This window comes from Phyllobates terribilis, unplaced genomic scaffold, assembly GCF_046119375.1.
Source record: "Phyllobates terribilis strain yellow unplaced genomic scaffold, ASM4611937v1 Scaffold_3__8_contigs__length_932513732, whole genome shotgun sequence".
NCBI lineage: Eukaryota > Metazoa > Chordata > Amphibia > Anura > Dendrobatidae > Phyllobates > Phyllobates terribilis.
In genome coordinates, this window is record NW_027362763.1 from 169,197,308 (window position 1) to 169,223,178 (window position 25,871).

General features: G+C 41.5%; 1 protein-coding gene across 5 annotated transcripts in view; it reads right to left on the reverse strand.

Annotated features, from left to right (window-relative positions):
• LOC141258951 (ephrin type-A receptor 3-like) overlaps positions 1-25,871 on the reverse strand; it is a 349,962-nt gene that overhangs the window by 78,950 nt on the left and 245,141 nt on the right. For all 5 annotated transcript variants that reach the window (XM_073674263.1, XM_073674264.1, XM_073674261.1 and 2 more), the window contains 3 exons: positions 15,221-15,288; positions 6,241-6,366; positions 1,285-1,470 (listed from right to left, as the gene is read on the reverse strand). In XM_073674263.1, the coding sequence (XP_073530364.1) occupies positions 1,285-1,470; positions 6,241-6,366; positions 15,221-15,288 (380 nt within the window). The remainder of the gene's footprint in view (positions 1-1,284; positions 1,471-6,240; positions 6,367-15,220; positions 15,289-25,871) is intronic.

Consider the following 25,871-nt stretch of genomic DNA (forward strand, 5'->3'; position numbering starts at 1 on the left):
ATAAATAGTTTCACTTTGCAGCAGGGAGGGGCCAGTGATACTCACATGTTTCCTTGTGAATGCTTGGAGCTCTCAGACTGTTTACTTCCTTTGTGGTGCTAGGAGGACATTTGGAGTTATCTCTCTGAAGTCGGCTAAAAGCTAAGTTACTTTCCCCCGTGTTTGTCTCCTTTGTTGTCTTTAGTTGTTAGTGGGGATCAACTACTGCTCATCCCCCCCTTCCTTATCCAGGGCCAAGCACTAGGGAAATACAGGGTTTAGGTTCCTGTGCGGCGATTGGTGAGGAACCAATATTGGGACTGTCAGGGAAGACAGAGTGATATCATATCAGCCTAGGAGGTCTCCACTTCCTCCTTTCTCTAGAGTCTGGGCTCCCTTCCCCCCTTCCCTTTGTGTTGCACGTAGTCTTTTCCACACCTTGCGTGACACTCTGCAACTGCAATGCATTATACCTGTCAATTTTATACTGACAGAAGCCTCTCAGACTATGCTCTGGGCATGGTCTAAACAGGGCTCCATAGCTGACAGATGAGGAGATCGTCATGTGATCTTCTGGCTGTCATGGCAACCATCAGGTCCCCGGGGGGGGCGCTGATTGGACGGAAGAGGGAGCCCCCTCCCTCTCCCTGCTTTCTAAATGTGGTGATCGCTATTGATCGCAGCATTTAGGGGAATAAACAGCCCGGGGGAGTGTGGGCACTGCTTTGGCCAATGACAGCAGGGACTTGGCTATCAATTAGGCTTAGCTCCTGGTGCCGATCACAGGAACCGTACCCGCCCAATCGCCAGAACGTACTGATACATCCATTTGCTGGAAAGCACTGCAAAGTAGAATGTATCGGTATGTCTAATGTCGGAAAGGTAGACGGACCTAGGTTTACACTGTCTAAGAATTAGTCATAAATGATAAATATGCCTCGTTGTATTTATCGGCTACTTGTTTGCTCACAAGTAGTCGTTTAAATGCCTATTCAGATACCATGCTTCAGATGCTCGTTGATCGATCTATAATACCTGTAGTTCATTCTATGAGCATAGGCTTCCATTATTTTCAGAAGTGCAGGTCCTGTTTACACAAAATGATGTGCTGCCAGAACAATAATCTTTTGTGCGCCACAAAAGATCATTTCATCCGTCAAACTAGCGTTTTCCAGGTGACTGGTGTACTGTTTACTGCCCAATTAGGAATGCTCGTATGTGATAATTATGCAGTGTAAATGTAACCTTATTTTTCTGTTTTATATATTAACACATGTTACAAGAAGAAGTAGAATGACAACTTACATTTGGTGACCACTCCTTCCAGTCTTATAATGTTTGGATGATCAAACTGGCCCATAATGCTGGCTTCTCCTAGAAAGTCTCTCCTCTGCTTCTCAGCATACCCAACCTTCAAGCTCTTAATCGCTACACAGATTTCCCTCTTACTGGGTAGCTTTAGGCGTCCACTGCAAACTTCTCCAAACTCCCCTGTCAAGACATGAAAGAAATCATCTCTAACAAGTATATTTATGTATATGGAATATTATACATGCCCTGTACACTGCTATCTAATGCAATCTAAATGTCTATGTGACCATAAAAAAATGTGCAGCTGGATTCTTGTTAAGTACATAGGAGTAGAGGAAATAAGTCATGAAAAAGCTGAATCTTGTATGAGCAGTATTAATGGGGGCGCTGTCATTGCAAGCTTTTTAGAGAACACAATTAAAAGCATTATAATTCTGTATATTCGAGAATAGAACAGTTATTATATACTGGGCATTGTACATTGAGGATGTCCTGTTATCTCTGCCTTTGTTATTTTAAGTCTTCAGCATGTGTACCGTGGACTGTCTAGTCCAGTGGCCTATAGCATCTGCCCATACAGTTTTGCTTTGGTGCCTCCTCTGGGAGAAACCCATCACAGTGGTATTTAGTTTTTTTTTCTATTTCTTCTTTTCATTGTATCATGCAAAATGCAAGAAGCTCATCAAAATGTGCTAAGCCCCCTGTTATCTTATCATCCTTCAGAATTTACGTGAGTCTGACCATTACCCTACTTCAAAACCGCTTTTGCTATGTGGCAAGATAAGGGAGCTGTGGGGACATCACACAGCATATAAGGGTGCTGGGGGTCATCATAATGTATGTAAGAGACTGTATGGACCATCATAATGTATATGTAGAGCTGTGGGACACATCATACTGTATATAGGGGGATGATAGGGCTATCATTCTTTATATGGAGTTGTGGGGGGACATAATACTGTACATAGGGAGCTGTGGGGACATCACTCTGTATATAGGGGCTGTGGATGTCATTATACTGACATAGAGAGCTGTGGGACAATAATACTGTATATTAGGGTCTGGAGGGCCATCATGCTGGGAGCTGGGGGAACATCATACTGTGTAGGGAGCTGTGGGGACATTATACTGTATATAGGGGGCTGTGGGGACATCATACAGTATGTAAGGGATCTGGGAGGACATCATAATGTATATATGGAACTTTGAGGGCCATCATAGTATATATGGAAAGCTGTGGGATACCTCATATTGTAAATAATAGGCTGAGGAGGATATCATACTGTACATAGGGGCTGTTAGTGTCATCATACTGTATATGGAGCTGTGGGGGACATCATACTGTACATAGGGGCTGTGGGTGCCATCATACTAACATAAAGAGTTGTGGGGCCATCATACTGTATATAAGGGTCTATGGGGTCATTATACATAAATATAGGGAGCTGGGGAAACACCATACTGCATAGGAAGCTGTGGACGACATCATATTGTATATAGGGAGCTGTGGGGTCATCATACTGTATATACGGAGCTGTGGGGGACATCATACTGTATATGTGGAGCTATGGGGGCCATCATACTGTATAGAGGGGCTGAAAGTGCTATCATACTGTGTATAAGGAGGTATGGGGCCATATACTGTATATAGGGAGCTGTTGGGCCATCATACTATTTATGGAGCTGTGAAGAACACCATTTTGTATAGAGGGAGTTGTTGGGGACATCATACTCTACCTAGTTAGCTGTGAGGGCCATAATATTTTTATATCGCATACATTGAGTTGTGGGGGCCATCACACTGTGTATAGGAGGCTAAGGGGAATCATAATGGACAAAGGGAGATGTTGGGGACATCATACAATATATAGGGAGCTTTGGAGGTCATCATACTGTATAGGGAGCTTTGGTGTCATCAGACCGTATATAAATGGATGTTGGACCATCATACTGTGTATAGGGAGCTGTGGAGTGAGTACAGTGCGGGGCAATTATTCAAGGGAATAGCATGGGAAGATATTTTTTATTTAGTACCATTATAATGACAACTTTATTTTAAAGGCACTGTGTCAGGATGTGCTGTAGAAGACTGGAAAATATATGGATGAGGATTATTCCAATCAGTGAAGAAGTAATTTCTAAGGTACCTTGGAGTAAATATTTATTTGTGATAATGAGTAAGTCTCATCAGTTCTGTTCCGCAGTCTGATGGTGAATGGTAACAACAACTAGTATCTCCCAACCATTGTTAAGGGCATACTAGAGGGTAAAGGTTCATATCATAGCAAAGTATATTATGGGGGCAGACCTGATATTGCAATTGATCACGGAACTAAGCCTGACGAATCGTGATATATTAACGTATTGATGCTTGATGTATTCATGTATTGATGGTGAATCTGGTTTATGCACTGATAGGGGTTCAGGTGCCATATTCCTGTACGGATAGTGATTCTGGTTCTGTATTCATGTACTATCAGTGGTTTTGGTGCTGTATTCATGTGCTGTTGGTGGTTTTGTTGCTGTATTCATGTGTTGATGGTGGTTCTGGTGTCGTATTCATGTACTGGTGGTGGTTCTGGTGCTGTGCTCAAATACTGATGGTGGTTCTAGTGCTGTATTCCTTCACAGGAGACAGTGATTTATTCTATTTATTGCAAAAGTGGTACTGCAGTATATAGAATAAGTAATCTGATGATCGCAGGTTCAAGCACCCTGAGGGAACTAAATAATAATAAATAAATAATGTAAAAACAAAACCAAAAAACAATAACATAATTTGTGTTGAATTGCACTGAGGGGAGGGTCTCCATTTCACTTTTCACCCCAGACAGCAGAAAAGCTAGAATTAGCCCTACTCAAATCAAGATACATGGACTTCATGAACTCATTATATCCCTGCATTTGAAGATACCATCTAAATTTGATGCATCATTACATTATTACCTATGATTCCTCAGTATATTTTGCTGAAAGTCCGATTGCTTAAATCTCCATTAGCATAAGAACAGAGCAGGGTCCTATTCTTGTAATAATAGAGTACTGTAGTTATCAGCATGTGCGACCACCACTCCTATAGATAATAAGTATAGCAGTGGACGCACATGCTCATTACCACTCTATTCACACAGGGGACTTTGAAGTGTTCCATCACAGTCCGAATCCCCAGCGATCATACATTTATCACCTATCTTATAGATAGGTGATATATGTTGCTAATGGGATAATATATTTAATCAAGAAAAGTATATGCAATCATCATTTCTCAATTCTCACAATATAAATTTAATACACTATTTTAATACACTAGCAAAACCCTTGACAGGTTGCAACTAAAACTCTTCACAACCACTAGGTGGTTACATATATACATGTAGACCTAGCATAAACATCTCCCGACAGAGTATCACAAAATCATGTGATTTTATAATGTCATTCAGCTCCATTCATCTTGGGATATGGCAAGACAAGTGAAAAAGTACACAGGACAAATTTGTATAAGCAAACTTAAAATGATCTCTCGGATAATCAGCCCACTAGTAGGCAAACTGTTGAAGTGCTGAAGCAAACAGTGGGTAGACTGGGCAACGATTTTTACTGATGCACAAACAGTCTTCTGGTCACACACACTCAATCTGTAAATCTTGTAGAAATACATATTTTCCTCTCTTGAAATGATGTGCACTGTTACTATACAGCCTACACTAGAGTACATGGAGTTCAAGAGGGCAAGTTTCCTGCTTTTAGCTTTCCTATGAAGAATTTAGCATCTGAACCATTCAAATGTTATTAAGGAGCTTTTAGTATCAAAGTCACGGAGTTGGGACTTGTTCTTTTCCCACTTCAATGAGAAGAAACATCTTGGTAGTGAATGGGTAATGGACAGAGCAGCATTAATCAGGACTGTACTCTCTACAAAGGTACTTAAGATCCTTCTATGGGAAGGAGAAACTAATGTGATTGGGGAAGTTGCTGATCAAAAGCCCACTCCGAGGAGCGATGATGTGGAGGAGAAATCTTCTAAACTAGAGGATCTATAATGAAAAAAAGGGGATTTAGAGATCAAAAATGTTGTATGCTAAAATACTACTGAAGGCTGAAAGAGTTCATAGGAAAAAGAAAGAAAGAAAGAAAGAAAGAAATTAAACACATGGGTTAGTGCATGGTTTATATAATTTTAGATAGATAAGAGATATTGTACAATAAAATAAATAAAAACAAAGAAGATAGATAGAATACATAAAAGAAAATTCACTAAATATAAACATAAATAAGAAAAAAATATAGGTACATAGATAGATAGGTATCAAATGCAATAGATAGTGGATAGTTCATAGAATTTTAGATAAGAGATTCAATAAAATAATCGCAAATAAATAAAAGATACAATAGATAGATAGATAGATAGATAGATAGATAGATATGTGATAGATATGAAATACTATAGTTTCATAGATATACATACAGATAGAGAATGGCAGGGAGATAAAAAGGATAAAAGGATAGATAGATAGATAGATAGATAGATAGATAGATAGATAGATAGATAGATAGATAGATAGATATGAAATACTATAGTTTCATAGATATACATACAGATAGAGAATGGCAGGGAGATAAAAAGGATAAAAGGATAGATAGATAGATAGATAGATAGATAGATAGATAGATAGATAGATAGATAGATAGATAGATAGATAGATAGATAGATATGAAATACTATAGTTTCATAGATATACATACAGATAGAGAATGGCAGGGAGATAAAAAGGATAAAAGGATAGATAGATAGATAGATAGATAGATAGATAGATATTTTTCATTTGTTATTAGCATTTATATGAGAAGAAACCTATATACGGTAATCTTCTCGATACTTTCCTAGGTGATAAGATTGATGACTATGAAGCTAAGACAATCTGCTAGGTGTCACATAAGTCATACACTTACCTGCACCTATTACACGCTCTATACGGATATTGGAGACATCAATCTCTTTAGCAAAGTCCCGTACAGCCTGGTTGGGATCCTCATATGTGTGCGGGTGGACATAGGTTCTACTCCCAGGCAGCTTCACTAGCAACACAAAAACATATAGGTTAAAAGAAACTCTTCTTTTACCGGCTCTAGAAGACCTGGGCAGCATCCTCACTTGTATACATTGTCGTGAACAGTAGTTGATAAAATATACCGATGGTAACAATACTTTGTCTGACATCCTGTATTAACGATTCATTAGATATCACAATCATGGGTACATCGTGTTTAGGTTGACATTGAGGAGAGTGGTACATTGATAAACAAAAAGAGAAGATGCTTGAACAGAGGTGACTCTCGTAGTTGCAGGTGCGTATTATTTTAGTATTCTATTTAAAGTCTTGTATAACGCTCCTCCAATGAAGTGTCAGAGCCAGACCTCTTTCATCCACACTAGCCATTAATGCAAGCAATCCAATTATTCTTATGATAAAGGTGCATATCCCACATCTGCTCCAACCCTGGTCTTATCTGACAGCACACACGAGCTTCATGCTCAGCAAGGGAAAAGGAGGGAATAAACTTGGTTTGTTTTGGCCTCCAAATGCTGTCATGTGTGGTTCATGAAACATAAAGGGCGCTCTTTGAGACCAAAACTGGTTCCGCTCTTCAGACTTTACACACGTGATGCACAGTATGGGGCTGGAAAAGTATTATCTGTCCCAGGCAATTTCCAAAAAAAAGGAAAAATTCATGTGCAGGTCTCTTCTAGGAAAAAGATAAGGTTTCTATTTCTTCTAACTGTTACTTTGAGTATGTTTAGAGCAAAAATGTGTAAAAAGAAGAAAATGATTTCAAGTTCAAAATATTTCTTTTAAAATTTAAATTGTATTTCACACCCAAAATCCATAATTTCAGGTTCTAACGATGCCATAAATTACCATGACTGGTATAACAGTACTGAATAATCCAATGGACGACAATAATAATATTGATACAATATAGTAAAACATTTCACTTAAACCTACAAAGTATAAAAGAGGCGTAACATAAAATTCAATAGCCTCAATAAAAAATCTGTAATAGCCTTCCCTCCCCCCACTAAAAGTGTCATTTGCAGTACTGACTTCTTCAGATAAGCCAGAAGGGTGCAGAAGGACCTTTGTGCCCCTTTAGGCTTAAGGTTTTGATCTCAAACTTTTCAGCCCCTACAGTCATACACCTGTATAATGTACAAATTATAGCGTTAGTCGTTTAAAAAAAAGGTAAACTCTTTATTACTAGAGATATATACAAATATCGTAAGAGATGCAATTATAAAAGTTACAGAAATGTGGCACAAACCACAGAATTGAGCCACGTTCAGTCAGACACAACGTTATCATTATCGTTAATGTTATCAATGAATCTTTGTAGTATAGATAAAGACGACATTAATATTTGAGCATCAATTCTTCTATAATTTATAGTTACACAGATAGAGGCTAGATGCTTTTCTCACAACAAGTTGCATTGTGGGTTATAAACAATCTCGCAATAGAGAATGTAGAACTTGTGGAGAAAGGATGAACTTAATGGGCCTGTCTTTGTTTCTATGCAACTACGTAACAGTATTTCATGAAGGGTATTTGCATGATGGTAGTGCATCCTTTTTTATAGAGGGTGCCCCACTGGGTGGTCTACAAGTCCTGATAGCCTGAGCTGACACCCATGATACCACACTTGGACAGTTTTTATTTGGATGGTGTTTCTTCGACTCTAGTAATATGGTACTGGTTAGCACTGTTGCTTCGCACCACTGTGGTCTTCAGCTCAAATCCAACTAAGGACAAAATCTACATGAAGTTTCTGTGTTCTCCCAGTGTTTGTGTGAATATTCTCATTTTCCCTGAGTTTGTGTGGATATTCTCATTCTCGCTGTGTTTGTGTGAATCTTCTCATTCTCTGATTTTGTTTGGATATTCTCATTACCTTTGTGTTTGTGTGACTATTCTCATTCTCTCTGAGTTTGTGTGGGTATTCTCATTCTTCCTGTGTTTATGTGGATATTCTCATTCTTCCTGTGTTTGTGTGGATATTCTCATTATCTCTGAGTTTGTGTGGATATTCTCATTCTCCCTGTGTTTGTGTGGATATTCTCATTCTTCCTGTGTTTGTTTGGGTATTCTCATTCTCTTTGTGTTTGTGTGGATATTCTCATCATCTCTGTGTTTGTGTGGATATTCTCATCTTCCCTGTGTTTGTGTGGATATTCTCATTCTCCCTGTGTTTGTGTGGGTATTCTCATTCTCTTTGTGTTTGTGTGGATATTCTCATCATCCTTGTATTTGTGTGGGTATTCTCATCATCCCTGTGTTTGTGTGAATATTCTCATCATCCCTGTGTTTGTGTGGATATTCTCATTCTTCCCCGTATTTGTGTGGATATTCTCATTCTCCCTGTATTTGTGTGGGTATTCTCATCATCCCTGTGTTTGTGTGGATATTCTCATTCTTCCTGTGTTTGTGTGGGTATTCTCATCATCCCTGTGTTTGCGTAGGTATTCTCATCATCCCTGTGTTTGTGTGAATATTCTCATTCTCCCTGTGTTTGTGTGGATATTCTCATTATCTCTGTGTTTGTGTGGATATAATCATTCTTTCTGTGTTTGTGTGCATATTTTAATTCTCCCTCTGTTTTTTTTGATATTCTAATTCTCTCTGTGTTTGTGTGGATATTCTCATCATCTCTGTGTTTGTGTGGATATTCTCATCATCCCTGTGTTTGTGTGGATATTCTCATTCTCCCTGTGTTTGTGTGGGTATTCTCATTCTCCCTGTGTTTGTGTGGGTATTCTCATTCTCCCTGTGTTTGTGTGGGTATTCTCATCATCCTGTGTTTGTGTGGATATTCTCATTCTCCCTATGTTTGTGTGGGTATTCTCATCATCCTGTGTTTGTGTGGATATTCTCATTCTCCCTGTGTTTGTATGAATATTCTCATTCTCCCTGTGTTTGTGTGGGTATTCTCATTTTCCCTGTATTTGTGTGGGTATTCTCATTCTCTTTGTGTTTGTGTGGATAGTCTCATCATCCCTGTGTTTGCGTGGATATTCTCATTATTCCCCGTATTTGTGTGGATATTCTCATCATCCCTGTGTTTGTGTGGATATTCTCATTCTCCCTGTATTTGTGTGGGTATTCTCATTCTCCCTGTGTTTGTGTGGGTATTCTCATCATCCCTGTGTTTGTTTGGGTATTCTCATTCTCTCTATGTTTGTGTGGATATTCTCATCATCCCTATGTTTGTGTGAATATTCTCATAATCCCTGTGTTTGTGTGAATATTCTCATTCTCCCTGTATTCATGTGGGTATTCTCATCATCCCTGTGTTTGTGTGGATATTCTCATTCTCCCTGTGTTTGTGTGGATATTCTCATTATCTCTGTGTTTGTGTGGGTATTCTCATTCTCCCTGTGTTTGAGTGGGTATTCTCATTCTCCCTGTGTTTGTGTGGGTATTCTCATTATCTCTGTGTTTGTGTGGGTATTCTCATTCTCCCTCTGTATGTGTGGGTATTTTCATTCTCTTTGTGTTTGTGTGGATATTCTAATCATCCCTGTATTTGTGTGGATATTCTCATTCTTCCCTGTATGTGTGTGGATATTCTCATTCTTCCCCGTATTTGTGTGGATATTCTCATTCTCCCTGTGTTTGAGTGGGTATTCTCATCATCCCCGTATTTGTGTGGATATTCTCATTCTCCCTGTATTTGTGTGGGTATTCTCATCATCCCTGTGTTTGTGTGGATATTCTCATTCTCCCTGTGTTTGTGCGGATATTCTCATTCTTCCTGTGTTTGTGTGAATATTCTCATTCTCCCTGTGTTTGTATGGGTATTCTCATTCTCCCTGTGTTTGTGTGGATATTCTCATTCTCCCTGTGTTTGTGTGAATATTCTCATTCTCCCTGTGTTTGTGTGGATATTCTCATTATCTCTGTGTTTGTGTGGATATAATCATTCTTTCTGTGTTTGTGTGCATATTTTAATTCTCCCTCTGTTTTTTTTGATATTCTAATTCTCTCTGTGTTTGTGTGGGTATTCTCATCATCCCTGTGTTTGTGTGGATATTCTCATTCTCCCTGTGTTTGTGTGAATATTCTCATTCTCCCTGTGCTTGTGTGGGTATTCTCATTCTCCCTGTGTTTGTGTGTGTATTCTCATCAGCCCTGTGTTTGTGTGGATATTCTCATTCTCCCTGTGTTTGTGTGGATATTCTCATTCTCCCTGTGTTTGTGTGGATATTCTCATTATCTCTGTGTTTGTGTGGATATAATCATTCTTTCTGTGTTTGTGTGCATATTTTAATTCTCCCTCTGTTTTTTTTGATATTCTAATTCTCTCTGTGTTTGTGTGGGTATTCTCATCATCCCTGTGTTTGTGTGGATATTCTCATTCTCCCTGTGTTTGTGTGAATATTCTCATTCTCCCTGTGCTTGTGTGGGTATTCTCATTCTCCCTGTGTTTGTGTGCATATTTTCATTCTCTTTGTGTTTGTGTGGATATTCTCATCATCCCTGTGTTTGTGTGGATATTCTCATTCTTCCCCGTATTTGTGTGGATATTCTCATTCTCCCTGTATTTCTGTGGGTATTCTCATCATCCCTGTGTTTGTGTGGATATTCTCATTCTCCCTGTGTTTGTGTGGATATTCTCATTATCTCTGTGTTTGTGTGGATATTCTCATTCTCTCTGTGTTCGTGCGGATATTCTCATTCTTCCTTTGTTTGTATGGGTATTCTCATTCTCCCTGTGTTTGTGTGAGTATTCTCATCATCCCTGTGTTTGTGTGCATATTCTCATTCTCCCTGTGTTTGTGTGGGTATTCTCATCATCCTGTGTTTGTGTGGATATTCTCATTCTCCCTGTGTTTGTGTGAATATTCTCATTCTCCCTGTGTTTGTGTGAATATTCTCATTCTCCCTGTGTTTGTGTGGGTATTCTCATTCTCCCTGTGTTTGTGTGGATAGTCTAATTCTCCCTGTGTTTGTGTGGATATTCTCATTCTTCCCCGTATTTTTGTGGATATTCTCATCATCCCTGTGTTTGTGTGGGTATTCTCATTTTCCCTGTGTTTGTGTGGTATTCTCATCATCCCTGTGTTTGTGTGGATATTCTCATTCTCCCTGTGTTTGTGTGAATATTCTCATTCTCCCTGTGTTTGTGTGGATATTCTCATTCTCCCTGTGTTTGCGTGCATATTTTCATTCACTTTGTGTTTGTGTGGATATTCTCATCATCCCTGTGTTTGTGTGGGTATTCTCATCATCCCTGTATTTGTGTGGATATTCTCATTCTTCCCGTATTTGTGTGGATATTCTCATTCTCTCTGAGTTTGTGTGGGTATTCTCATCATCCCTGTGTTTGTGTGGATATTCTCATTCTCCCTGTGTTTTTGTGGATATTCTCATTATCTCTGTGTTTGTGTGGATATTCTCATTCTCTCTGTGTTTGTGTGGATATTCTCATTTTCTCTGTGTTTGTGTGGATATTCTCATTCTTCCTGTGTTTGTATGGGTATTCTCATTCTCCCTGTGTTTGTGTGGGTATTCTCATCATCCCTGTGTTTGTGTGGGTATTCTCATCATCCTGTATTTGTGTGGATATTCTCATTCTCCCTATGTTTGTGTGGGTATTCTCATCATCCTGTGTTTGTGTGGATATTCTCATTCTCCCTGTGTTTGTGTGAATATTCTCATTCTCCCTGTGTTTGTGTGGGTATTCTCATTTTCCCTGTATTTGTGTGGGTATTCTCATTCTCTTTGTGTTTGTGTGGATAGTCTCATCATCCCTGTGTTTGCGTGGATATTCTCATTATTCCCCGTATTTGTGTGGATATTCTCATCATCCCTGTGTTTGTGTGGATATTCTCATTCTCCCTGTATTTGTGTGGGTATTATCATTCTCCCTGTGTTTGTTTGGGTATTCTCATTCTCTCTATGTTTGTGTGGATATTCTCATCATCCCTGTGTTTGTGTGAATATTCTCATAATCCCTGTGTTTGTGTGAATATTCTCATTCTCCTTGTATTCGTGTGGGTATTCTCATCATCCCTGTGTTTGTGTGGATATTCTCATTCTCCCTGTGTTTGTGTGGATATTCTCATTATCTCTGTGTTTGTGTGGATATTCTCATTCTCCCTGTGTTTGTGTGGATATTCTCATTCTTCCTGTGTTTGTGTGGATATTCTCATTCTCCCTGTGTTTGTGTGGATATTCTCATTCTCCCCTGTATTTGTGTGGATATTCTCATTCTCCCTCTGTTTGTGTGGGTATTCTCATTCTCCCTCTGTATGTGTGGGTATTTTCATTCTCTTTGTGTTTGTGTGGATATTCTAATCATCCCTGTATTTGTGTGGATATTCTCATTCTTCCCTGTATGTGTGTGGATATTCTCATTCTTCCCCGTATTTGTGTGGATATTCTCATTCTCCCTGTGTTTGAGTGGGTATTCTCATCATCCCCGTATTTGTGTGGATATTCTCATTCTCCCTGTATTTGTGTGGGTATTCTCATCATCCCTGTGTTTGTGTGGATATTCTCATTCTCCCTGTGTTTGTGCGGATATTCTCATTCTTCCTGTGTTTGTGTGAATATTCTCATTCTCCATGTGTTTGTATGGGTATTCTCATTCTCCCTGTGTTTGTGTGGATATTCTCATTCTCCCTGTGTTTGTGTGAATATTCTCATTCTCCCTGTGTTTGTGTGTGTATTCTCATCAGCCCTGTGTTTGTGTGGATATTCTCATTCTCCCTGTATTTGTGTGGGTATTCTCATTCTCCCCTGTATTTGTGTGGGTATTCTCATTCTCCATGTGTTTGTGTGGGTATTCTCATTCTCCCTGTGTTTGTGTGGATATTCTCATTCTCCCCTGTATTTGTGTGGGTATTCTCATTCTCTGTGTTTGTGTGTGTATTCTCATCAGCCCTGTGTTTGTGTGGGTATTCTCATTCTCCCCTGTATTTGTGTGGGTATTCTCATTCTCCCTGTGTTTGTGTGGGTATTCTCATTCTCCATGTGTTTGTGTGGGTATTCTCATTCTCCCTGTGTTTGTGTGGATATTCTCATTCTCCCTGTATTTGTGTGGGTATTCTCATTCTCTGTGTTTGTGTGTGTATTCTCATCAGCCCTGTGTTTGTGTGGATATTCTCATTCTCCCCTGTATTTGTGTTGGTATTCTCATCGTCCCTGTGTTTGTGTGGATATTCTTTCTATTTATGTCGTAAATAAAATAAATTAGCCAGTGCAACTTATTCCTATTTGCAAAAAATCTAAAACCTTTGATGTCACTGGACAACCCCTTTAAGTGTGAGAAATGTAAATTCACAAACTATCCTTTTCCATATACACATTTTTATGCATTTACACATATCCATTCTCTATTTTTATTTTTTAAACTAGGTAAGCTTAAGAAAAAAATGTGGTTTCTTTTACCGTTTCCTTGGGACTCTTATCTGTAGTTTTGTGAATACCATAGGCCAATAAATACCACAAAAGGATATATAAGGTAAAGTATGTGTGTATGTGTACTTCCCGTTCAAACAGTATATATACGAGTTTAAAGGGTATTTCTCACCATCTTAGTTTTTACCAGTACGTTACAAACATACCCATCTATCAATTTTGTGAATCAATTGTTATTAAAAATAGCAATTGTTGTCAAAATAAGACTTTCTTTTTATTATTTACTGCTCGGTACCAAGGGGAACATGTGCAGTGCTTATAAGCTATTTCTTACTGAGACTGCACTGAGATTGGCCGGGATTGCTGGAGCACATTTTTAGCTGCTCATCCTGATAAGCTTCAGTCCCACTTTCCTCCCAGTGCTGCAGAGGCAAGGTTGCCTGATACGGCAACCATGTTGCTGGCCCAAACTGTAACTCAATCATTAGCACCTACCCACCAAGTAGCCAGAAAGTCGGGAGGCTGGGTAGTGGTGACCAACCATTTAAAGGAGCCTTCAAAAAGAGAAAAAGCTTAAAAAAACAGTTCTCTTGGACTCTACATTACCTGACAATCATCTGTATACACCGTCCATACACATAGCAGTGCAATAACAGACTACAACAGTCCTCGCTCTTTGACCTTGTATTTTAATGTCATTCACAATTACTGTACAACATCAGAAACATACAGTTCATACAGCGATATTTTGTATCCAAATGGCTATTTTAAAAATGGATCCGACCAACGAGCAGTGTCATCGATATGTAATCAAAGGAAAGGACATGTACAGAAAAAATACATTCATGGTCCCTGTGTCCGATCTTCTACATCAATATTATATGTATATTCATAGAAATGTTATTACAAATCCATAATGATAATGGATACATTAGCTATGTACAGATTAAATCTTAAAAATACACATGAGTAATAAAAAATTTTTACATAAAAAAGAAAAATAATAAAGCGGGAAGACTTTCCACAAGCTGGTGATGTACAGACGCGGTAAACAATTCACTAGAGCACATGTGATCATACATCATGTTCATATCACACCTAAGGGCTACAATACAGTATCTACAATGTTAGATGTCAAAAATTCCAAGATTTTATACACAGTTTATTGAACTTTTTCACGAAAGTCCACAGCACCGCCTCTGTCCATGGTAATGAGAGGAAAATAATATGCCTACTATATTTTATTCGTAAACTTATTTTTCTACACTGTAGCTCACAAGGAAAGCTCTCGACACGTAGCAAGTCCCAAAACATGGAAAGATTTGACCTAATGCATCATGGAACCTAACAGACTTTCCCAACATCACATCTCTACAGCACAATGGAGAGCACTGGCCAAGAGTCCTTACAGTCCTTGAATACAACACCCATTTGTAGTTATCACACCTCCCAGCAGAGGGCAGAGTATATCTAGAGTGACCAAGTGGAGTCAGTGAAGACCCAGCTCTTACCTCTTCCATGTTGGAAGTGCATCTTATCTTCGTCTGGGTCTTGCTTTGCTTTAATGTAACCACAGTGCCTATAAAATACATAAAGATATACATACATATTACATAATGGTTCCAATAGTGCTCATGCTTTCAAATTAAAATTTTGTTGTATATACCAGAGTGGGGGGCACCGGGCATGTTCAGAATGCTATTAATCTACAGATTAACCCCCATATCTGCAGATTAATAGCATTTTTTTACATGACAATTTCCCTTTAAAGATTAACTAAACTTTTATTATTTAGCTCCAGGCATTGTAAAGTTATAGATTTTTGCAATGTACTTCATTGCCTTATTTTGTTTCCTTCTTTTCCAAATATTATGCTGTTTCAATGCCGGTTCACACTCCTTTAGAAGCTGCTTCCAACCACTGCCCTTCAAAGATCTACAGTATATGCTGTATTCAAACTGTCTAAGTACTGTAATCCTACTGAGTAGCAGGACAAGAGAGACTCAGACAGGAAAAATCTTGCACTTGTTTGAATATAGTGTATTGATCTTACTGAGCAGCTGTTAAAAGCAGCTACAAAGGAGCATGAACGGAACATGGAAAATTGTGTGGCATAGTGTTTGGGAGAGAAGGAAGCAAAATAAGGTAAGGAGGGATATGACAAAGATTCTCAACTTACTTACAATTCTTGTGCCCATGGGTTTCTAGGTACCACTGGATGATGGACTCCATGTCATCTCTTATAATGGAGAAAAGCTACAAAGACCTTCTTTTCTTTATATTTCTCTTTGGAAAACCTGACTAAGCTCTGCATTAAAAAGTAAATCCTATTCATGTCAATGGGCTCCGTATCATTCTTTATTTCCTCTTGAACGAATTGAAGATTTGCTAACTCAAAAAAACAAAACCCTGCAATAGTTCATAACACACAACCCCATTATCACATTGGGACATCATGATTTCTTGCTTTGAATTACAAGATCAGCTCTGCCACCTCTGCCGGAAAAAAATCAGCATTTAACGGTGGAGTTTTTTGAACAACTAAACAGCTCCTGCCCAGTGTATTGATCATATAAGGCTTTGCAAGTCACAAGGATGGCTTTTCCTTACACCGTTTATGGTAGGAACCCAATCTTTAATGCACTTCCTCAAGTATATCATGCTGACATCACTCATCATAGTGATTTGGGAGTTTTTGGCGAGTCTCATGAGCGTAAATAATATTAACGTTTCATATTTGTGAGTCACAATGTCCAGGTTTGAGTAAACCCCATAAATAGGATGTTAATGTGAAACAGATTTCTAAACCCTTCCAGTATCTCCCAGTTGCCCCATTAAACCCAGTAAAATGTTAAAACAAAGCCTTTACGCAGTGTGCACTTTAATAGCAGGGCCTCTGGAAAGTGTGTCCTTTTTGTCCCCAGATGCCACTAACAAGTATGACACTCACAGTAATACATGGCCTACAATTTTACACCACAGATCGGATTACTTCTAAATGGATATTCTATAGCTGATAAGGTGATAGCAATAAAAGCAAGGCCTGTCTCCCCGGGGGATAGTGTTAACATGCTGGATTTACACAGTGGTAAATCATCCTCGTGCCCCTCTTGTGTTATGTCAAGAGCTGCAGAAATCTCTTCCCTCCGCACATCTATCTGGTTAATTGTTTCTGAAATGTACACCTCTCCAAACCCTGTGTAATGCGGCATAATTCTGGAGCATTCTGAGCCCTTCCTAAATTATTCATTCCGAGCTGATATCACACACACGCCGCAAGTGTTGGAACTCGAACGTTTAAGCCGCGTATCAATTGCCCATTAATCTCGTATATTTTCTTCTTCTCTTCCTGTCACTAGCAATATGCTCTCTCTTTCCTAATCTCCTTCAATTTCTGTATCATTTTTTTTCTTTAATGCCATTGAAATGTAAGAAAACACATTACACAGCGGCCCAAAAATTTACTGTCAAGGCCAAACCAAGGGGTATGCTTCTTTCCAGAATCGGTGCCACAGACGGCCTGATATCCGAGGCCTGGGACCACCACAAATCTTAATATTAGTTGTGCAGCAATTTTATTTAGACATGAAACAGATTCACTAATCCTGATTAATTTTTGGACTCGACAATCTGAAGTTGCTCCACATTTATCACAAAGGCACATGCTGGATAATAAATTTGTTGCATCTTTAGCGCTTTTTGTCTAACTTTACACCAGTAATTGGTTGGCCTACTTTGTGGCAAAAACTTCAAGCATTTTGGAACATGATCCTGCAGTTGAGCAACACCCATCATTGCAAATCCACACCCATTTCCTATGTAAGCTACGCCCCATGTTGAAAGAGGTACAAAAAGCATCTTAAACTTATAGTTACAGTGGTAAGACAAGTACGAACGTTTTTTGGTGCAAAATTGGCTCCAGAATTGAAAGGGATTTTCCCTTTTGCCCATTTACTGGTCAATAATAACTACTTTTCTCTGGACTCTGTATGTGATGGTCAGTAACTCTGCCCCAGATTGGGATTGTAGAGCTATGTTCATATGGAGTTTTTTAAAATTACTTTCTTTAGGAAATGCTCCTGTTAAGGGATTTTTTTAGAAGTCTTTATTTTCCTGAATTTTATTTTACAACTTTTTTTCATGTAATATGTCCAATTTGGAGCGGAATCCAGAATGAAGCCGCCTGTTACCGTAGGAAAGCCGGGGAGGAGGGTCCCTATGCGGTCTCTTAATCTAGGGAGGCCCTAGTCTATTCCTAACCCCAGGGATACCCTTGAAGGTGGAGATGACTGGGTTTCGTACCACTCTGTGCTCCTACGAAATCCTCCACAGTTCCCACATGCCCCCCTGGGAGGGAAGGGGCAAGAGTAAAATGGTAATACCGGCTGGACAGACAGGGGAAAAACAAGGCACATTCAAATGACAGACACTCAGGATAAATGCAAAGGGAAATGGGTGCACAGTAAAGAGGCAGAAAAGCAACATGAAAGTACACCAAAAAGGGGACGGTAGAGGTATTCACAACAAACCGCATGCGACAATCTCTAAACGACAAGAGTGACTCTCCAGAACACTTTCTCCAATGAAAAAAGTAACAGAATGAAGATTCTATTTCTCGCATGGAGGGAAGCCAGACACAGGTTTATATAATGGAAGAGTGTGATTCCAATAAGCGCACAGGCAATAGACCATGAGGAACTCTAAATCCTTTCCATGCCACAAGAAACTTGTTAACTCACGAATTGCCTTGTATATTTAAAGAGGACCTGTGCTCAGCTAATTGCTGCGATCTTCTAATCTCAGATGTACTACAGGTCCCAGAAGAATGCGGCACATTCATGACATTTTTCAAAACATGAAGAGGAAAAAAAAATGTAAAAAAATTAAAATATGAACAGGGATTCAGATTAATATTAAAATGAATAGGAAGCATCTTTTACACAGTTTTGAAGCAATTTTTAAAACGTTTCGAAAAGCCCTTGGGAAAATTCCATTTCGACATAGCCAAAAAGTAAAATGGGGTTATCCAACGTATTGGAAGTGACCCCACACACGTGTTGAGATAAGTTCACGATAGCCAGGTATCATGCAAGTGTTCTTTAATTGGAATAGGACACGCTCGAGATACTTGATGATCATGAACACTTCTCGGCAGGTGAGAAGTTGGGTCATAAACCACTGGTGCCACAAACACTTCCCCTGATTTACCCATAAATCTATTTATTCTACAGGCATTGATAGATATACCAGTGCTACATGGTAGAAGAAAAGCCAAGATTTTTGAAAGGAAAGGTGAATCTTTATGCTAATTTTTTTTTGCAATATTTAGACATAACAGACAATTCTTTTGAGGTGTCATGCTTCATGCATGTGCAATCTTCCTTGAAGTTATCTGAATGTAATAAGGATCCTGCAGGCTCCTTGCTCTGGAGCCACTTCTTATACTATTTTCAAAGCTTGTTATGCCATCTAATATTTACCTTAAATATGCAGAATATCATAATGTATTTCTGTAGTAATTATACATATATCTGTGTAAACATTTTGTAAAGGAAACTGAGCTGTAGAGTTTAGTTGTCATAGCATTTAATAACAATAGATAAATCCACAGGAGGTCCGAACTCCAGTGCTCTCAAGACTACTTCAGTGGTTTACATCCTGCGGCGGGGGTCTATTACCAGGTCTCAGTGCTCACAGTCTACACTCATCTGACCATCACTGTTGGAAATAGGAAGCAGATGATTGCAATCACAAGTGTGTACTTCCCTGCTGCTTCTCTACCCAGAAACAATCTACAAAACACTAAAAAATCCAAAGGAAGCTGAAATGTAGAGGAAACAGAAAGGAGCACATGTCCACAATGTAGAAATGGACACATGCAAATATGAACGAGAAATTGCTTGGAGACAAATATAAGACATGTTTATTTATACTCTCACTATATATGTATATACAGTACAGACCAAAAGTTTGGACACACCTTCTCATTTAAAGAAATTTCTGTATTTTCATGACTATGAAAATTGTACATTCACACTGAAGGCATCAAAACTATGAATTAACACATGTGGAATTATATACTTAACAAAAAAGTGTGAAACAACTGAAAATATGTCTTATATTCTAGGTTCTTCAAAGTAGCCACCTTTTGCTTTGATGACTGCTTTGCACACTCTTGGCATTCTCTGGATGAGCTTCAAGAGGTAGTCACCGGAAATGGTCTTCACTTCACAGGTGTGCCCTGTCAGGTTTAGTAAGTGGGATTTCTTGCCTTATAAATGGGGTTGGGACCATCAGTTGTGTTGTGCAGAAGTCTGGTGGATACACAGCTGATAGTCCTACTGAATAGACTGTTAGAATTTGTATTATGGCAAGAAAAAAGCAGCTAAGTAAAGAAAAACGAGTGGCCATCATTACTTTAAGAAATGAAGGTCAGTCAGTCCGAAAAATTGTGCAAACTTTGAAAGTGTCCCCAAGTGCAGTTGCAAAAACCATCAAGCGCTACAGAGAAACTGGCTCACATGAGGACCGCCCCAGGACTCTGAGGATAAGTTTATCCGAGTCACCAGCCTCAGAAATCGCAGGTTAACAGCAGCTCAGATTAGAGACCAGGTCAATGCCACACAGAGTTCTAGCAGCAGACACATCTCTACAACAACTGTTAAGAGGAGACTTTGTGCAGCAGGCCTTCATGGTAAAATAGCTGCTAGGAAACCACTGCTAAGGACAGGCAACAAGCAGAAGAGACCTGTTTGGGCTAAAGAACACAAGGAATGGACATTAGACCAGTGGAAATCTGTGCTTTGGTCTGATGAGTCCAAATTTGAGATCTTTGGTTCCAACCACCGTGTCTTTGTGCGACGCAGAAAAGGTGAACGGATGGACTCTACATGCCTGGCTCCCACCGTGAAGCATGGAGGAGGAGGTGTGATGGTGTGGGGGTGCTTTGCTAGTGACACTGTTGGGGATTTATTCAAAATTGAAGGCATACTGAACCAGCATGGCTACCAAAGCATCTTGCAGCGGCATGCTATTCCATCCGGTTTGCTTTTAGTTGGACCATCATTTATTTTTCAACAGGACAATGACCCCAAACACACCTCCAGGCTGTGTAAGGGCTATTTGACCAAGAAGGAGAGTGATGGGGTGCTACGCCAGGTGACCTGGCCTCCATAGTCAGCAGACCTGAACCCAATCGAGATGGTTTGGGGTGAGCTGGACCGCAGAGTGAAGGCAAAAGGGCCAACAAGTGCTATGCATCTCTGGGAACTCCTTCAAGATTGTTGGAAGACCATTTCCGGTGACTACCTCTTGAAGCTCATCAAGAGAATGCCAAGAGTGTGCAAAGCAGTCATCAAAGCAAAAGGTGGCTGCTTTGAAGAACCTAGAATATAAGACATATTTTCAGTTGTTTCACACTTTTTTGTTAAGTATATAATTCCACGTGTTAATTCATAGTTTTGATGCCTTCAGAGTGAATGTACAATTCTCATAGTCATGAAAATACAGAAAAATCTTTAAATGAGAAGGTGTGTCCAAACTTTTGGTCTGTACTGTATATATATATATATACATATAAATATATATATATTGTGACAGAATCGCTGGTATGATATATGATTGGAGGCATGTGTCACGCAGGTTGCTAGCCTGTGTGAACTGAAACCAATAAACTTTCTGCCAGCATGTTATATGCTGGGGGTTAACTCTTTTAAAGAGTGTGGTTTTGTGGGAATGATGTAGAGATGGGTGGGAAGTCTTTCTCCATACCTCTAACTCAGGGTGTGGCTGAGCACCATTTAAATGTTCAGTCCTGTTTTTTTTCCTCTGTTGTGAGTTTGGAGTGGTAAAGACTCCAGACTGGAATGCAACAGCTCAGAGAGGAGCTGAAAGCTGGGACTACAACCTGTGTGGGCAAACCCCACATGCCTATGGACTGTGCTATCGTTTATCTTTTGTTTTTGTTGTTTTGCCACTTAGGCTGTGTTTATTTTTGCTGGAGCAGCAGGGGTTTATGCCACATAATAAAGCTTGCAGAGAAAACATGGTTCCTGGGTCTACTTCCGGAAGCGGCCGAGTAAGGCGTCTTACCACAATATACACTGCTCAAAAAAATAAAGGGAACACTCAAATAACACATCCTAGATTTGAATGAATGAAATATTCTCATTGAATACTTTGTTCTGAACAAAGTTGAATGTGCTGACAACAAAATCACACAAAAATCATCAATGGAAATCAAATTTATTAACCAAGGGAGGCCTGGATTTGGAGTCACCACCAAAATTAAAGTGGAAAAACACACTACAGGCTGATTTAACTTTGATGTAATGTTCTTAAAACAAGTCAAAATGAGGCTCAGTATTGTGTGTGGCCTCCACGTGCCTGTATGACCTCCCTACAACGCCTGGGCATGCTCCTGATGAGGTTGCAGATGGTCTTCTGTGGGATCTCCTCCCAGACCTGGACTAAAGCATCCGCCAACTCTTGGACAGTCCCAGATGTGCTCAATCGGATTCAGGTCTGGGGAACGGGTGGGCCAGTCCATAGCTTCAATGCCTTCATCTTGCAGGAACTGCTGAGACACTACAGCCACATGAGGTCTGGCATGGTCCTGCATTAGGAGGAACTCAGGGCCAACCGCACCAGCATATGGTCTCACAAGGGGTCTGAGGATCTCATCTCGGTACCTAATGGCAGTCAGGCTACCTATGGCGAGCACATGTAGGGCTGTGCGGCCCTCCAAAGAAATGCCACCCCACACCATTACTGACCCACTGCCAAACCGGTCATGCTGAAGGATGTTGCAGGCAGAAGATCGCTCTCCACGGCGTCTCCAGACTTTTTCACATCTGTCACATGTGTTCAGTGTGAACCTGCTTTCATCTGTGAAGAGCACAGGGCGCAAGTGGCGACTTTGGCTATCCTGGTGTTCTGTGGTAAATGCCAAGCGTCCTGCACGATGTTGGGCTGTGAGCACAACCCCCATCTGTGGACGTCGGGCCCTCATACCACCCTCACGTAGTCGGTTTCTAACCGTTTTTGCAGACACATGCACATTTGTGGCCTGCTGGAGGTCATTTTCCAGGGCTCTGGCAATTCTCCTCCTGTTCCTCCTTGCACAAAGGTGGAGGTAGCAGTCCTGCTGCTGGGATGTTGCCCTCCTACGGCCCCCTCCACGTCTGCTGGTGTACTAGCCTATCTCCTGGAAGCACCTCCAGCTTCTGGACACTACGCTGACATACAAAACAAACCTTCTTGCCACAGCTCACATTGATGTGCCATCCTGGATGAGCTGCACAACCTGAGCAGCTTCTGTGGGTTGTAGAGTCCGTCTCATGCTACCACGAACGTGAAAGCACAACCAACATTCAAAAGTGACCAAAACGTCAGCGAGAAAGTATTGGTACTGAGATGTGGTCTGTGGTCCCCACCTGCAGAACCACTCCTTTATTGAGGGAGTCTTGATAATTGCCAATAATTTCCATCTATTGCCTATTCCATTTGCACAACAGCATGTGAAATTTATTTTCAATCAGTGTTGCTTCCTGATGTTTAAGTGTTCCCTTTATTTTTTTGAGCAGTGTATGTATATATATATATATATGACGCGCCCCCTGGGCCAGTGCTGTTAGGGATACCCGGAGCCGGATCAGATGGGGGTTGTAGTCTCCGAGTTGCTGTGACCCGGTCCGTGCCCAGGGTGTCAAGCTCAGTGTGTGGCAGTCCTTACTGATGTTACTAAAGTTCTTTATGTCGACTACGCCACCCGTTGAATTGCGGTCACTTCGGCCGCCGCTGCAGCAGGGTCCGCTGAGGCTGATGGTGTTTGTGCAGCCCAGGTAGTATAACCCCCAACGGGAGGGGTATAGCCTCAGGGGGTCAGGTGCAGAGGATGGTGGTTGTGGAGGTGCAGTGAGGATGGTAATGAGAGTCAGAGTCGGGCTGTGCAGTTCAGGGCTTGTTTACTTACTGCTGTTCTTGAACCGGTCACTCCGGCCTTAAGTGACCACCCGAGCCGTGCTGCGTCCACCAGGTCCTGGACTCGGCCAACCCCCAAGTAGTTCTGGAGCGTGGTTCTGAGCTCCCTTTCTGTCCTGTCCTCGTCTCTGGCCTTCCCCACCAGGGATCCACCTAAGTCCGGCTCCCTCAGGCCTCTTGTTGGTGAACCCTTGTCTCTGGGTTCCCTGACCCTATGCGTGGTCTGCCTTCCGGGTGGATATAGTGGGTGGCCGTGGCAGATTCTGCCCACGGCCTCCGGTTCCTGGCTAAGGTGTGCTGTAGCCTCTGCCAGCTTGGGATCCGGTACCCTGTTGCCCACTCTTCACCCTCTGGTCTAATTTGGGCTCTTGGAGTTCCTTCTTTCTCCCCCTCTGGGTCTTTCTTTCTCCTCTCTCACTCTTGGCCTTGGGGCTGCTCTGCTCCTCTGCTTTCCTCCACTGCTCTGCAAAAGACTGACAGACTGACCAGCCTTCTACAAAAGACTCCTCTGCAAAGACCCTGATCTAAGATGGTGCCCACCTTATATACTCCCTCTATGTGTGAGCTCAGGTGACCAGCACCCAATGAGCTCCTAGCTTTACCCAGACTGCTCCCCCTATCTGCCCCTACACTACTGGGATGTTCCACCCCCCTCCCACTCCAGCCAGGGACAGACACTGTCGTACCTGCACATTATTAAGTGGGAGTACCATTGGTCTGTCCTCCGGAAATGGGATGTATGTAGTGCATGCAGCCTACTGAGCTCAGTTCCACACTCCATCCTTACCCGGGAGTGGAATATCACACCTCTGGCTTGAGGTGCAATACCCCTGTAGCAGCCGAATCCTCAGGGTGCTACATTCCCCCCTGGTAAATCACAGCACGTCCTCGGGCTGTAAGATATAAAAAACACCAAAACATACAATTTTTGCATAAACAACATAATAAAACATCATATAAATCTTTTCATAAAAACTTTTCATTAGAAACATTCTTGTCTTCTGGTACCTCCGGTCACGGTGCAACTTGTGACCGGGTAAAGTGCGACAGTCTCTTGAAGAAAACACGGTTTCCTATAAAACCGGTAGGGGGCGCTTTAGGAAGCGCAACTATATACAAGGGGATATGGCCGCTCTCAGTCCTCGGCCAGGTATTAGGGAGGATTGACCGCTCTCAGTCCTCGGTCAGTGGGAATATGGACACACGGGGTTAACAGTTCACTCTTGGCTGGTCCCAACGGGGAACATATTTTAAATAAGTAACAGTTCTTGGTACCCCGACGGGCAACTTTATACAGTCTCTCTCTACCGTACTTCAACGACGGCGTCCTCCTGCTCCTTCTTTGTGGACAGTTTCAGTTTCAGACCCGTCCGGGTCCTCTTGCTCCTCCTCACACCGCAGCTCCTCCTCCGTCAGGCGATGCACATGGAGGGCGTAGGGTCCTTTGGCACACTTGTGCCGGGTGAAGGTGACCTCGTCCCCTAAATACAGGTCACGACCTCTGTGTCCCTCCGGTAGGTGGGACTCAACGTCTCTCCTGGTCACGAAGACGTCGCCTGGGGTGCGGTGATCCCTGATGAAACCCCACCCATGCTGCAGATTGAACTTTATCACAGTCCCGATGGTACGGGGACCATGCGCTGCACGGGGGTTTCTCCTGGTCCGGCTCTTCTGCTCCGCGCTCCTTATTTGGGCTTGTTGTTCCCGGACCCGCCTCTCTCTCCGCTCCCTCTCAAAGACCTCGAGCTGCTGGCGGCAGCACTCTGCACGCTCCGCTGCGGCTGCCTGAGTCTCCTGAGTGAACCCCATGAGGTCTTCTCCAGTGGGATCCCACTCAAACTGGGTCTCTTCTAGCGGGGGCGAGATCCTCTTCATGGGCTTTGGAGCCGGGATCAGGGGTTCGCACATGGCCCTTGCTTTTTGCAGCTCCAGCTGGATGTATTCCTGGGGCCATACGAAGGGCTGCCCATCCGGGCACGTATGCTGGGCGAACAAGTCCTCACCCAGGTGCGGTACTTTAGGTGTTATGGGCGCCGTGGTGGTAGCGGCGCCCGGGTTAACCAGGCCTTGCGACCAGGCCTGGGGCACCTTGAAAGTAAAGGGCACCGTAAGAACGGCGGCGCCCTGTGTTACTTGGCCCTGCGACCAGGCCGGGGGCTCCGCGGAGGTAGGGGGCGCTGT